The sequence below is a fragment of the Nanorana parkeri genome, unplaced genomic scaffold (assembly GCF_000935625.1).
Source record: "Nanorana parkeri isolate BGI_ZX_2015 unplaced genomic scaffold, ASM93562v1 scaffold633, whole genome shotgun sequence".
Lineage (NCBI taxonomy): Eukaryota > Metazoa > Chordata > Amphibia > Anura > Dicroglossidae > Nanorana > Nanorana parkeri.
The window spans coordinates 731,907-745,129 of NW_017306901.1; the positions used below are offsets into that span (position 1 = coordinate 731,907).

At 40.6% G+C, this 13,223-nt stretch overlaps 1 protein-coding gene across 5 annotated transcripts in view; it reads left to right on the plus strand.

Moving 5' to 3' along the window:
* STK10 (serine/threonine kinase 10) overlaps positions 1–12,906 on the plus strand; it is a 131,514-nt gene extending 118,608 nt beyond the window's left edge. For 4 of the 5 annotated variants that reach the window (XM_018563114.1, XM_018563115.1, XM_018563113.1 and 1 more), the window contains exons 13-19: positions 1,424–1,516; positions 2,090–2,219; positions 5,868–5,992; positions 6,981–7,169; positions 8,575–8,700; positions 9,186–9,299; positions 12,381–12,906. In XM_018563114.1, the coding sequence (XP_018418616.1) occupies positions 1,424–1,516; positions 2,090–2,219; positions 5,868–5,992; positions 6,981–7,169; positions 8,575–8,700; positions 9,186–9,299; positions 12,381–12,518 (915 nt within the window). In that variant the 3' untranslated portion in view covers positions 12,519–12,906. Of the gene's footprint in view, positions 1–1,423; positions 1,517–2,089; positions 2,220–5,867; positions 5,993–6,980; positions 7,170–8,574; positions 8,701–9,185; positions 9,303–12,380 lie in introns of all 5 variants that reach the window. The other variant, XM_018563112.1, reaches the window with a different exon arrangement.
* The last annotated feature ends 317 nt before the right edge of the window (positions 12,907–13,223 follow it).

The window sequence follows — 13,223 nt, forward strand, 5'->3', positions numbered from 1 at the left end:
AAGTGGGCCCGGTGGGGCGCCCCCCCCCCCCCTTTTTATGAGTATTGGTCTATGTTTGTCCCTGTCATGGGACATTACTGTTGACTATAATTCTGTTCCAAGCATCCATGACTATTTTAGTATAGTAATACTTTCTAAGGTTAGTTTTGAAGTTTTCTCCTGCTACTGTGAGGTTATATCCCCATGTTCTTGATCTTAGCTGCCCTAAGTGAACCTTCTACTATGCTGAACCCTATTCATACCCTTAAAGTGTATTTCCACTTTTGCAGTCAGTTGTGAGAAACCCCCTCATACCACAAAATAATTGAAATATATATATTTCTTACCTTTTAAATGTTTTGCTGCAGGAGGCAACATGACTGATTCCAGTTTTTTCTCGGCACCTTCACAATGATCTGTCCTTATAGAAAGACTTAGTATTGAAATTTGAGGATTGTCTTCCTCTCATTAACTTAATTAACATACAATGGGGAAGCCCCTCTCCCCTTACAACCCATCCTAACATTGCAAAAGAAGGAGAAGCAAGTAGAAAATATAACCCTCAAGTCAAGAAACTCTAACCAAAGTAAAAGTAGTTTAAACTGGAAGAAACATTTTTTTTAAAAGACAGCGGCCACTGTCAAAGTACAATGCAAACAGCGGGGAATTTGTCCCTCAACGCTCGTAAGCTTTGATGGAGGAATTTGTTCTATGTTTTTTGTTCAGCCTACGGATTGAAAGAAAAAAAAAAATAGAAATGTGCATACCTGGCTTTAGAGTCCGGCACTAGGGAGATCACCTGTCGTCTGTATATGAAATATGGGACAGCAAGCATTTATAACATTGTGCAGAGGCTGCTAAAGGTAATCATTTCATGTAAATGAGTACTGACTGAACATGCATTAATCCAATGCATATGTGTTGGTTAAAGTAGTATACATTATTATCATTATAATGTGCTTTTGGCTGATCAAGTAAGGCGACAGCTGTGGTATTTTCACTGCAGCAATGAGTTTTATTAGGTCACAGCTTTATAAAATGTTTCCAGCTTCTATTGTTGTTTGCTCTTCAATTGCCTTCTGGTCATACCTTTACTCCCCCGACATTATACATGTCATGTCAAGCTTCCGGCTCCATGAAGGGCTCCATGCCTTGACGGCTTGAGTGGTTATATACAGACCTTTCCCGGCCTTGGCTCACCTTGGGAACGTGCCATGGCATGGTACCAGGGAAGCTATATGTTTTTGTTTTTTTTTTGCATATGACAGGGAGCAGTAATGAGAATTCATGTGGTTCAATTGTTTTATGACAATGCATCACACCTTGATTGTATTACCCCTTACTGTATGACAATGTTACTTGTTTTGTACCTTTGTTTTATATCTGAAAAAAAAATATTTTGAATAAAAAATAGAATTTCCAATTGCCTTCTGGTGTCTTACAGGTGAAGGCTGCAATAGAGAAGCTTCCGAGACAACAACGCAGAGAAAGCATGAGGGTGAAAATGGATGAGTTTACACAGAGGAAACAGACAGAGGTAACTTTGCTTTCTTTCATAGATAGTAGTGACAAGTGTTCACACAAGGTTTGCTTTCAGTAGTTTTCCACCAACTCCGGTCTGAAGACTATTGCAGTGCGAATATTTCCTTAGTTCTTGGTATTTGTATCGACTTGCAAGCATTTACATTGTTGTACATATGCTGCTCCTGGGGCTGTGTAGGACAAGGGGACCAGGAGGAGTACATCTGATTCCTCCCCAATTACTGTAGCATATAAAACATATCATTGAAAGGATAGTTAGAAACCCTTTGAACAAGGTGCTCAGCTTACCTGTGGATAACACTGTTCCTTTGTTCTTTAAAAACACACGGCTAGCTCATTCAGAGCTCACTAGTAAGTCCTGAACATCTGCCAAGTGCTCCTTGGCATACTTTCTGCAGTGCTTTTGTATTCTTAGTGTGGAATGTAACAGAAGATGGACACTGAACTCCTGTCATTTCACCAGTGTAAACACCTGTTGTTAGTACGCTGGTTGGCCTTTCGTATCACCTATGTAAGTGTTGGCTTTGACTGCATTACAGTTCACTCATTTCTCTTTATTTTTTTGAAGGAGCAACAGTTTCTAAACAAGCAGAAAGAAGATATGGCTTTGGCTATGAGTGCCATTACCCTAGAGAACAGGAAGGAGATTCACAGCAAGGAGAGGGATTTTCTGAACAAGAAACAGCAGCTTCTTAGAGGTAACGCAACACCTGAGAGGGCCCCACTAATGTGTACACTGCTACTGTTCTCCATTTCTGCTTTACCCGAGGAGATTAGGTTTGGAAGTACTGAACTTCCATGAACTTTTTTCCCCTCTTAAGCAAACTACATAATGTCTTATGGTGATTATCATCTTTTGCTTTTTTTATCAACAATTCTTTTCTGCCTTTACCAACTGTTAAGCTAGGTTAAAAATGTGTATACACTTCTGAAAGATAAAATATTTAATGCAAAGGGCTCTACAAAAAGCAGGAACAAACATTTTATATATTGCAACCTACCAGTCCTTAAATGTAGTGGCTGCATTAGTTTTCTTCAGGCTTTTTCTTATGTTTTCACCTGGTGATCCTGGCAGTAACTCACTTCCTGCCCTAGATGGGAATGTCCCCACACTGTACTGCACCCATCAAAAAGTAGCATTGTTGCCATAGGACAGGACTACAAATGCATCCCATCTCCTCTTCACCAGAACATAAAGAGGAGGGGTTACTGAAATCTTCAGATAGCTGAAAACAATGTAATTGATAAAAATGCAGCAAAGATAGATAGCACTGGAAGTTTTTAGCTGGATTAACAGGTATTTTTTTCATTTATCAATCAGACATAACACAACACCTTCAATGGTATGTTTAAAGGAGAACTATGGGGTTAGGGTTTTTCCCCAAAGGTCTCCTTAGGGTAACGGGAGGACACAAACTGGCGTCCTCCCGCCACCGTAGGCTCAGTATACCGCGAGCTACAGCTCGGGTATACTGGATCCACCCAGCTGCGTGACTGACAGCTGGCTCTGCCTATCTAGAGGCAGAGCCAGCTGTACCCGCCCCCTCCCCCGTTCGTTCCGCCAGTCAGCGCTGGAGGATCGGAGCGGGGAGGGGGGAATCCAGTCCCTCTCCTGTCACGTCAGAAAGCCGTGACAGGATCGAGAAGTGAGCGAACGCCTGTATGTGTTCGCTCACTTCCCGATCTACTGGGCCGACCTGTGACAGTCTCATTGTCACAGGTCGACTAGAACTATGAGGTGAGTGAAAAGCACTCACCTCTTAGTTCTCCTTTTAACAAACTGATAGGGACAAAATAAGAGCAGTTCATTGTTTTGAGTGTTAAATTAATAAAAAAAAAACTGAGAGCGTCTTTACTTCTGTGTCTCATACCAAAGGTTTATTACTGGTCAAATTATGGACCTCTGTTGTAAGGCTAGTCAAAGTATATACCGTTGTTATGAGACCTGCTCAGTGGAGCCTAGCAATGCTCCGCTTTCTGCCAGATTGTGGCAAACATACACAGTTAGCAACAACTATAGCACAATCCAGCCCACAGGTCAGGGGGGAATAGGTATGACACCAGGGTTTGCTGTGTCACATTCATATAAATAAATGAAGGCGTACCAGAATCTTGAAAGCATGCATGATCTCTCGCCATATTATGTGCAGGCTAGATCACTGACATTGGCCTCATTCTATTAACTTTGTCAACTACATTTCATCTTAACATAATGACCTCTGATTTCTAAGATGTACTTTATATCATTCCTAGAATAGTGCACTTTGATTTATTGAAAACTGAGGGGAAAAAAGTGTGTGAGCAGCTTGTGACAGAAACCAGCTGTTTTGCTGCTGAAGAAATTGTTTCTAGAAGCAGTACAGGCAAAAGCAGGGAAGCATGGAGGAGCTATTTAATGAAATGTTTAGGCAAGGGTAAGAATTGTGTTCTTGTGTTGAGACTGCTTTGGGGCAACGCAATCCAACACTAGAGGTGTGAATAAATGCCTAGATAAACCTTTTCTTGCTGAAAGAGACATTAATAAAAATCCTACGCAGAGAATACCAAAGTGGAAAGAAATAGTGCCAAGAACTATGGTATAGAGATCACACTACTGGTACCATCTAGATTCCACCTATGTGTGTGGAAGATTGAAAAGATGCCTTGCACTGTATGGACATGTGTGTGGAAGATTGAAAAGATGCCTTGCACTTTGTCTGGACTGATGCCTTGCATCAGTCCAGACAAAGTTATTTGGAGTGTTTTCCTCAACATTGTTTGTCACCTTTGTCCTTGATCTTGATACACCAATATTTTCTACATGTTTTCGTCAAGTGGCAATATACTGCACCTAAATTCAAATGATGACTAGCCTTTTAAATAGCTTTTTCTTTACTGACACCCAGCCCCCCCCCCCCGCAATAATGGCCGCATTTCGTTTTCTCAGCCGGTGGTGTTGTGCATTTTCAATCTATTCTCCATAGGCTCTAATGGAAAAGCAGTTATTTGGGAGTACTACATGAACTCATTGTGCACAACTTTCTGATAACATTTTTTTTTAATAGCAAAAAGGCAACAACTGTATCATATCACATTAAAGCAGTCCTTGCAGTAAAAAAAGCAAGTCCCTCTTAAAGGAGAATTATGAGGCGAGTGATTTTCACTCCGCCTCATAATCTGAGCAGACCTATGACAATGAAACTATCACAGGTCGGCTCAGTAGATCGGGAAGTGAGCGAACACATACCGTCGCTCGCTCACTTCTCGATCTATCCCTGCAGAGAGCCATGACTGTCACGGCTCCCTGTATGGATTCCCCCCCTCCCCTGTCCGTTCCTCCAGCGCTCACTGGCGGATCGGACGTGGGAGGGGGCGGGCACAGCTGGCTCTGCCTCTGGATAGGCAGAGCCAGCTGTCAATCACGCAGCTGGGTGGATCCAGACAGAATTGTCAGGATCCGTTTCGGCTGCGGCGTCTCCGTATACCGCGAGCTGTAGCTCGTGGTATACTGAGCTTTGGGTCACAGGAGAACGCTAGTTTGTGTTTTTCCGCGACCCTTAGGAGAACTATGGGAAAAGCACTGACCCCATAGTTCTCCTTTAATGTATCCGAGCTCTCTTCCCCCGTTACAAATTGCAACTTTAAAGTTGAAGGATAACTAAATTTAAGAACAAAAATGTAATATATTGCAGCTTACCAGTCCTTAAATGTAGTGGTTGCATTAGTTTTCTATTTTCAGGCTAAGAACATTTTCAGTGTCACTTCCTGTGAGCTGAACTGAAAGTGCAAACAATGTTATCTTCCTTCTGTAAACTGCAAATCCAATCAATCAACCATGTAATGTAGATAAGCAAAGGCAGAAGTGTTCAGCCTGGGTGATAACCCTGGTTCTCTCTTTAAATACAGTGGAGGAGTGAGTGCAGCCTCCCAGGGACAGGGAGTGTGTTATTCACAGAAGGGGAAAAAAGAAAATGAATGTAGCTGCCACATTTATAGACAGTTTTATTTCTGTGTTTAGACACGCCTTACAAACAAAAAAAACCCTGTGGGGAAGAAAGTTATCTATACTTCCCTTATTCCTGGCTTCTGTCTATAGCACCTAGGCGAGGGTGATGCCACACACTCCTTTTAGCAAGATTCTGGGGAGTGTGGAGTGTCCCAAAGCTTGCAAAAAGATGCTCCTGAACTGTGCTCAAGTTTCTGCATTCCCTGTGATCTCGCTGGAAGGACAGGAAATAAAGGGACATTTCTCCAATGGTACACAAACAGCAGAAAAAATCCTTCCCTACTCTATTCAAACCTAAAAAATGTTTTGGCTGTACATATACTTTGTTCTTTTTAATCACAGTTCTATTCTGTTCCCTTAGACAGGGAAGCCTGCATTTGGGATTTGGAAGAGCGCCACCTACAGGAGAGACACCAGCTTATTAAGCAGCAGCTAAAAGACCAGTACTTCTTACAGCGGCATGAATTGCTTAGAAAACATGACAAGGTACAGAAACTTCTGAGGCTGATCACTGCTGACTTCTGTTTATAGTAAAAGTCGGCTGCTGAAAAGATGACTAGCTCAGTGCTCCTCTGAGAGCCACAAATTTGTATTTTATACTCATTATTTTATTGTATTGTACTTCGGGCTTTTTCTTGATGCGCCTGGCAGGAAAACCATAAGTTAACTGATCTGACCACAGTAAACAAAATCCTCACTACCATTTACTGTGCTTGGCATGTCCTCGTGGTTTGTGTACTGCCTACTTACATCAATATTTTGCATTGGTGTGCTTTTATTCATATATTTATTTTTTTCTTATGAAATGTATTTTAACTATATTTAAATGCATGCCAGATTACTTGTGGAAAAAAGTTATATAGAAACTAGAGAGCATTAATATATATTTTTTCATAAGACCTTGATGTAGGGTTGTATTTGAGCTCTGGTGTGAGCCTTGAAGAAGAGTCAAGAGGCTTTTGAATAGAAGCTATAGTGAACTTTCTGTTTACACATATCTTGAGAAGGTTTACTTCAAAGTAGAACTCCAAGCAAACCGCTATATGCAAGGTTGGAATAAAACATTTTTTTTGTTACCTGCCAAAGGATTTGTACGTTTGGCCAGCCATTGTTGTAACGCAAATGCCTGTAAATGAGTAAGGTCAATTTGCTACTTCTAGTTTACCTATCACTGCTTTCTGGATCAGCTTTTAGTTAGGTGAGGATGCAGATTCATTTTCTAGTGAGGAGACAGAGGTGTGACAAAGGAACCTAATGTGATTAATCGGAAAGAAGTTAATAATTAGCCCCTTACGTGTTTCACTTGCCTTGCTGTGCAGAGTGCAGTTGTACAAAATTACAAAAGCTGTGGCAGTAAAATTCATACTGTAGGAGCCATTCAGGCAGGAATCTCAGAAAGGGTTTACAAGCTCTTCTTCACGATGACATACCTGGTGTTATTCTGAGCTAAAATGTAATTGTATCTTTGTTACAGGAGAAAGAACAGATGCAGAGGTACAACCAGCGAATGATGGAGCAGCTTCGATTACGACAGCAGCAAGAAAAGGGCCGAATGCCAAAAATCCAGAGAAGTGAAGCAAAAACCAGGCTGGCCATGTACAAGAAAAGCCTTCATATCAGTTCTAGTTCTAGTGCTGCTGAGCAGAGAGAGAAGATAAAGCAGGTAGGTAGCAGAGGTCTAGGCCTGCCTGCTGTAGCTGTAAAAGTGCCTTTCTAAAATGGGGGCTTGTGCATATGTGTCTATTTCTAATCTGTTCATAGTCGGGATGTACAGATACCAGTTCAGATACCGGTGCCGATACTTGGCATTTTCACGAGAACTACCAGGGTTGCAGCGGTTGCAGCTGGGACCTGGCTCTGGCTCTCCACCACTGTACTCAAATCATTAGTGTCATGTGACAGTTTTTCTATAACAATACAGACTAAACAAAAATGTATCAGTACTTGTATGTGTGAGTACTTGGGCAAGTATCAGTACTTGTACTTGGAAAACTGGTATCTGTGCAGCTCTTTTATATATTTATAAAAACAAAATCATACATTAAAACAGAGATGTACAAATCCCAGGAGCTCTGTGTGCTCCTTACAAATGACAGCTGCCTCCTAATTTCTGAATTTTTCTCTAGTCTTGCACTTGTACCTGTACCGAGTACGGTACTTGGTATTTGAACATCCCTAGTTCATAGTAATCAAACTAGTTCTTAGTCTTCAAAAAAAGTTACCTTAATGCCTGTGTCTTATATTTGAAAAAAAAAATACAAAAAGGTCACAAGCACTCCAGCATGTAGAAAAGTCAATGTTTATTGACTTCACAGGTGTCACATCATCAGAGCGACGTTTCGGAACAGCAAAGTCCCTTCCTTTTTGAATTATATTTGAACTATACATACTGCGTGATTTATACTTTGTGTTTTGTACCAATTGTGTGTTACACAACACACCAATGGTTCACCTGTGCAATTCACTTGTGTTCAGGATCACTGGCAAGCACAGTTGTGGTGCTTCTCAAAATGGCAATGCACCACCGATCATGGGTTAACATGCATTATACTATTCCACTATTTACCTTATGTTACCACAGTGCATAACGGGCCCTAAAACTGTAGCTAGTAGTTTAAGTGCGACGCTGGCTTTAGTCTGGATCTAGTAGCTGTGAAGTGATCCAGTTCCTTCACAGCCCTATAGCCCTTAGTAATTCATGTACGGTGACCTCTGAGATCATAAGCTAAGTACCTGTCCTATGCTTTGCCTTTATTAGCAGGTAGTAATAGACAATTTGTACTGCATTCTGTGAAGTACATGCCATTTCCTAATCAGACCAAATTAAAAAATACCATTCACACAGGCTGAAAAATAATGAAGGCCCAACACTACTATATAATGTGATGTCAAACACTTCAGAGCTAAAGATGGACCCTGCTCAGGATCAAATCTGAAAATGTTAACCTTTGCACTGGCTGTGGAACAGAATGCAGCATAACTTTTCAGTGTCTTATTGATCTGCTTGATACATTCATATGACTGTCTTTAATTGCAGACCAGATTAAAGTCTTTTTTTTCCCTTCTAGTTCTCTCAGCAGGAGGAGAAAAGACAAAAAGCAGAGAGAGCACAACAGCAACTGAAACACGAGCAAAATCAACTGGAAATGCAGGCCCAGTGTGACAGTAATGCCAGGGAGCTGCAGCAGTTACAGGTTTGTGTATATAAATACAGAATAATAAAACAAATTTTCTAGTATTTCTTTTGTATTTCGTTTTGGGAAGATCATTTTGATGCGTTGCAGCTTTGTATATGTATGCAATAGTATTATAAAATGGACAGGTACTTACTGCACTATTGTAGCATGTTTTGCTAGCCTCCTCTTTCACGTTTCTACCTTTAAACATGTACTGATTTATATTATCAGTTTTTAACTTTTTATGTTTGGCTTTTCAAGACCTTTTGGACACAACCTGTTTGTATTTTTCTTTATTTCCGTAATAAGTTTTAAATCCCCCAAGCCCCATTTTCTGTTTCAGTATACTTCACTGCTGTTAAGTTCACTTCTCAGTTGACATCACATTAATTGATGTCATTTGAGTGTCATTGGCTCCAGCTCTGCTGTAGTTGGAACATTTTCCTCCTGTTGGTCCATCTTTGTTCCTGACATGTATTGCTGTCTATTGCTTGGCGTTTTAGAATGAAAAGTGTCACCTTCTAGTGGAGCATGAGACCCAGAAATTGAAGGCATTGGATGACACGCATATTCAGATGATAAGAGACTGGAGGGATCAGCTAAGACCACGTAAAAAGGTATGCACATAACAGTCTGACGTTGTATAAACTTAATGGAGTATGCAGTTTGTGCAGAGAAAGGTGTTGATCAGTTTTAACTCTATTTCATGGCATTCACTTAGCATTTACACTTGGCAGGCTGAAAATGTGTCCATCCACATACCTAAATACTTGGATATGTGGTGGAAAACATTTGTTTGCATTAGAAGCATACAAATTGTAACAAAAAAAAAAAAGATAAATAGGTTTATTTACTATAAAACTGCCCTGCGAGCACAGGTTTCTTTTAAAGTGACCCAGTCACCACAGGGTCACTTCTAAAATAATTTCAGTTTGTAAAAGAGCATCTATCTTACCTTTGCAGTGCCCTGTGACTTGAAACTCTGCCTCCCCAGTCGTTGCAGGCATTCCACTTCCGGGTATGAATACCTGCTCTTCCCACCTCACAGTTTATTTCCTCTTGCCAGCTTGGAAGTCACTATAGGACACACAAGCTCACGGGAGGAACCACAGTGTGCGGCAGGGGAGCAGATATTCAACACACATGAAAGTGTTAAAAGCTTTCAGCAGAGAGGCCTCAGAAAAGAGCCAGCTTTTGGAGACACGGGTGGCTGGAAAGGTAAGTATAGATACTCTTCTTGTATAGGTCGGGCTTAGCTTAGGAGTGACCCGTTGGTAAAAGGGTCACTTTATTTTTTTCTATTCATATTTTATTCATTAAAAAACTTGTTTTTTTCCTCAACACATACACCATAGAAAAACATCACAATACGGAACAAACCTCATCCACAAAATAAACATAACTAAATCCAACTTTACATATTTTAAACCTTACACATTCAGAAACGGTCACTTTATGTAAAAAAAAACAAAAAAAAACAGTGATAAAATAGGTTTATTAAACCAGTAATACTTGGAGTACAAGCATAACAAAGGATGTGGGTCTTCTTATATTCCTCAAAATGTTGATGCAATGGTGCCACCTTGTGGACAAAGGAAAATGTGCAGGCCAAGGGTTTAGTAATATCAACCAAGAAAGTTCAATGTTATATGCTTGAATAGGTTATATCAGACTTGAATTGTTCAGTGGCATTAGCAAGTGGAAAAAAACTTGCTGCGTGTGTTAGTATACATGACAGAGCCCTACATTTTAGAGTAAAAGTCAAAAATGAGCTTTAGTTCCGTTGGTTTCCTTTACTCCTGCCTTTGACAAGAATTATGGTTTAGTCCTCCAAAAGTGTACCTTTCCCCAGAACATGATGTTGTGTGTGGAGTAATGGCAGAAATGGCTTTGTGAGAATGGTCCAGTCAGACTGCAGAGGGCCTTGCTCTGGTGCAAAGGTGAGTATTTGAGGGGTTTGGATGCTATTTTTTAGTGGCATTATCAAAAGGAAACGTAAGTTAATTTAGCACCCTGCACTAAGGAATGTGTCTGTGTCTGCAGCATTTAAAACTCTGGCTCTATAACCAGGGAAAGCGTAGGAACAAACTGGGACAGCAATGTTCAGGTTCTGTTAGAAACATTCATAGGGGGATTTCTGTCATAGAATATCAGCAGTAGCAGATGGCACTTATTTATGTAAAAGGTGAATTGTTTGTGTACCATCTGTGTTTTGGTCCCATTGTTCTTCATGTAAGCAAGCACCTAAATGGCTATAGTACAGTCACAAGAAAAATACATTTGAATTCTTCCTGAATAAGCCATATTGTTGTCTCCCAGCCTCTGTTATTTAGTAAGGCTTTTTAAGGCAAGGTGCAGACATTAAATCCATAGCAGCCTGATTTGATCTCTTCATTGTCTGCCCACGGTAAATTGTTTCTGCCATTTTACAACATTGCTCTTTAGGTTTGCATTATTGAATTAACCAGGCAAATGTTCATCTGACTATGGTCCTGTATTTCAATGTAACGCACCTGCTGCAACGTTGAGTAACAACTCACCCTAGAATTGAATGGAAAGTATACCGTATATGTGTGAACACGTCACAGAAAATTAACAAGCAGCTCATCGGATTTTGATATTGCGCTAGATCGAGGTCAGGTAAATATAAGACTTCATGGGAGCAGGGAACAGCACAGTATTAGCATGTCCTCAACAAAGGTGCAGTTACCCTGTAACAACACTACTCAGTGACAATACTGGTACCATTTAGCAGTTATTCCAGACTGTTGAGCATAAAGGTGTTGTAAAGTCCCAGCATATACTATCCTGTTATCAGCAATGTATTAGATTGTAAGCCCTCACGGGCAAGGCCCTCCTTACCATCTTGTCTTGATTTGTATTGTGATTGTAATGTCTTCCTTATATTGTAAAGCGCTGCTGGCGCTATATAAATCCTGTATAATAATAATAGGAGTACATACTAGAGTTGTTTTTGATCATGCAATCAAAGCTTACTTAAAGGAGAACTATGGGGTCAGGGCTTTTCCCCATAGTTCTCCTTAGGGTAACGGGAGGACACAAACTAGCGCCCTCCCGTTCCCCTAAGCTCAGTATACCGCGAGCTCCAGCTCGCGGTATACTGAGCTTAGGGGAACGGGAGGGCGCTAGTTTGTGTCCTCCCGTTACCCTAAGGAGAACTATGGGGAAAAGCCCTGACCCCATAGTTCTCCTTTAAAAAAAATCCCTTTTATGTAGTGAGAGCTGCCTTCCATCTACCCATCACTTTCATCAACTTCCTGGATTCCCAGTGCGCTTTGCTTCTCTTTCCCTGCTGCTTGATGTGATGTAATCTCAATTTCTCAAGACTGCATATCCCATCATGCATTGCTTCCAGCAAGCAATGATAATGTTACATTGTTCAGACGTTGAGCTGTAGTTCAGACGGCAGGCTTTGTGTGAGTTTTGACACTAGGAAGTACATATTTATAGGGCCGAGTGACATTGTATCAGTACATGGAGGAAGTGTATCCTATGGGCATCTTCAGTAAGTAAGTTTACATACATATTTATTTTACATTTTTGACCATAGATACCCCAATGTTGGATATGGATGGTTTATGATGTATGGTTTGTAGTTATGATCAAATCAAGTTTACAAAATCATTTAACTTTTATTTTACTTCTCTTCTGTGCATTTTCTTTCTCTCTTACACCAGATCCTGGAGGACGACTTAGAGCAGAAGAAGCAGGAACAGGAAATGTTTTTCCGCGTGGGTGAATTTGAAGCAGGACAATGTGGACCTTTCCTGAAACCCGCCAAATTTGTTGCCTACAGTTCAGCTGAAGCTTCATAAGGTTTTGTTTAACTGAAGAGAACAATACAGACTGTAAAGTTCATCTGCACACACAGCTGGGCAAAGATGTCTTACCACTTAACCATCTACTTGTATTGGTGCGTCCAGCATATCTGTAAAGGCGGCTGTAAGTCATCTCCTGGACATTCTAAAACCCGAGGATCCTGTAAACCATTGGAGGAAGTCAGTGTTCATCATTATTAGACATGATTTAAGGTTTTTTTCTTGTGTCACATCATATGAAGAAATGGTTTAAGGGACATGCCATTGTTTGGCTGTGTGTGTATGTGGTCCTTCAAAGCATAAAGGCCAGCATGCTTTAATTTAACTATTAGAAGATCAGAAACTGTATGCCAGTTTGCTGCCAGTTTATTCCTTAATTATCCATTGCATGTACATTCGCCAAGAGGATCTCTTTACCACAGTGATAATCTATGTCACTTTGTTGTATGTATATCACTCATATATTGCCAATGCAGATGCCATTCCTTCTGTATCTGCAGCACACCCTTCTAAAAGTTGCATGCCAAACAACATATCAAAGATTTTCAAAAAAAGAAATCCGAGCAAATACATTTTAACCCTTGCAGTGGGTCACCCCAACATTGCAAGGGTTAAGTGCTTGTTTTGTCTAGGGAGCATAAAAAAAACAGTGTTGTATTCACCCGAAGTACAAACCTGGCTCGCTCCCTTCAACCTCTCTCC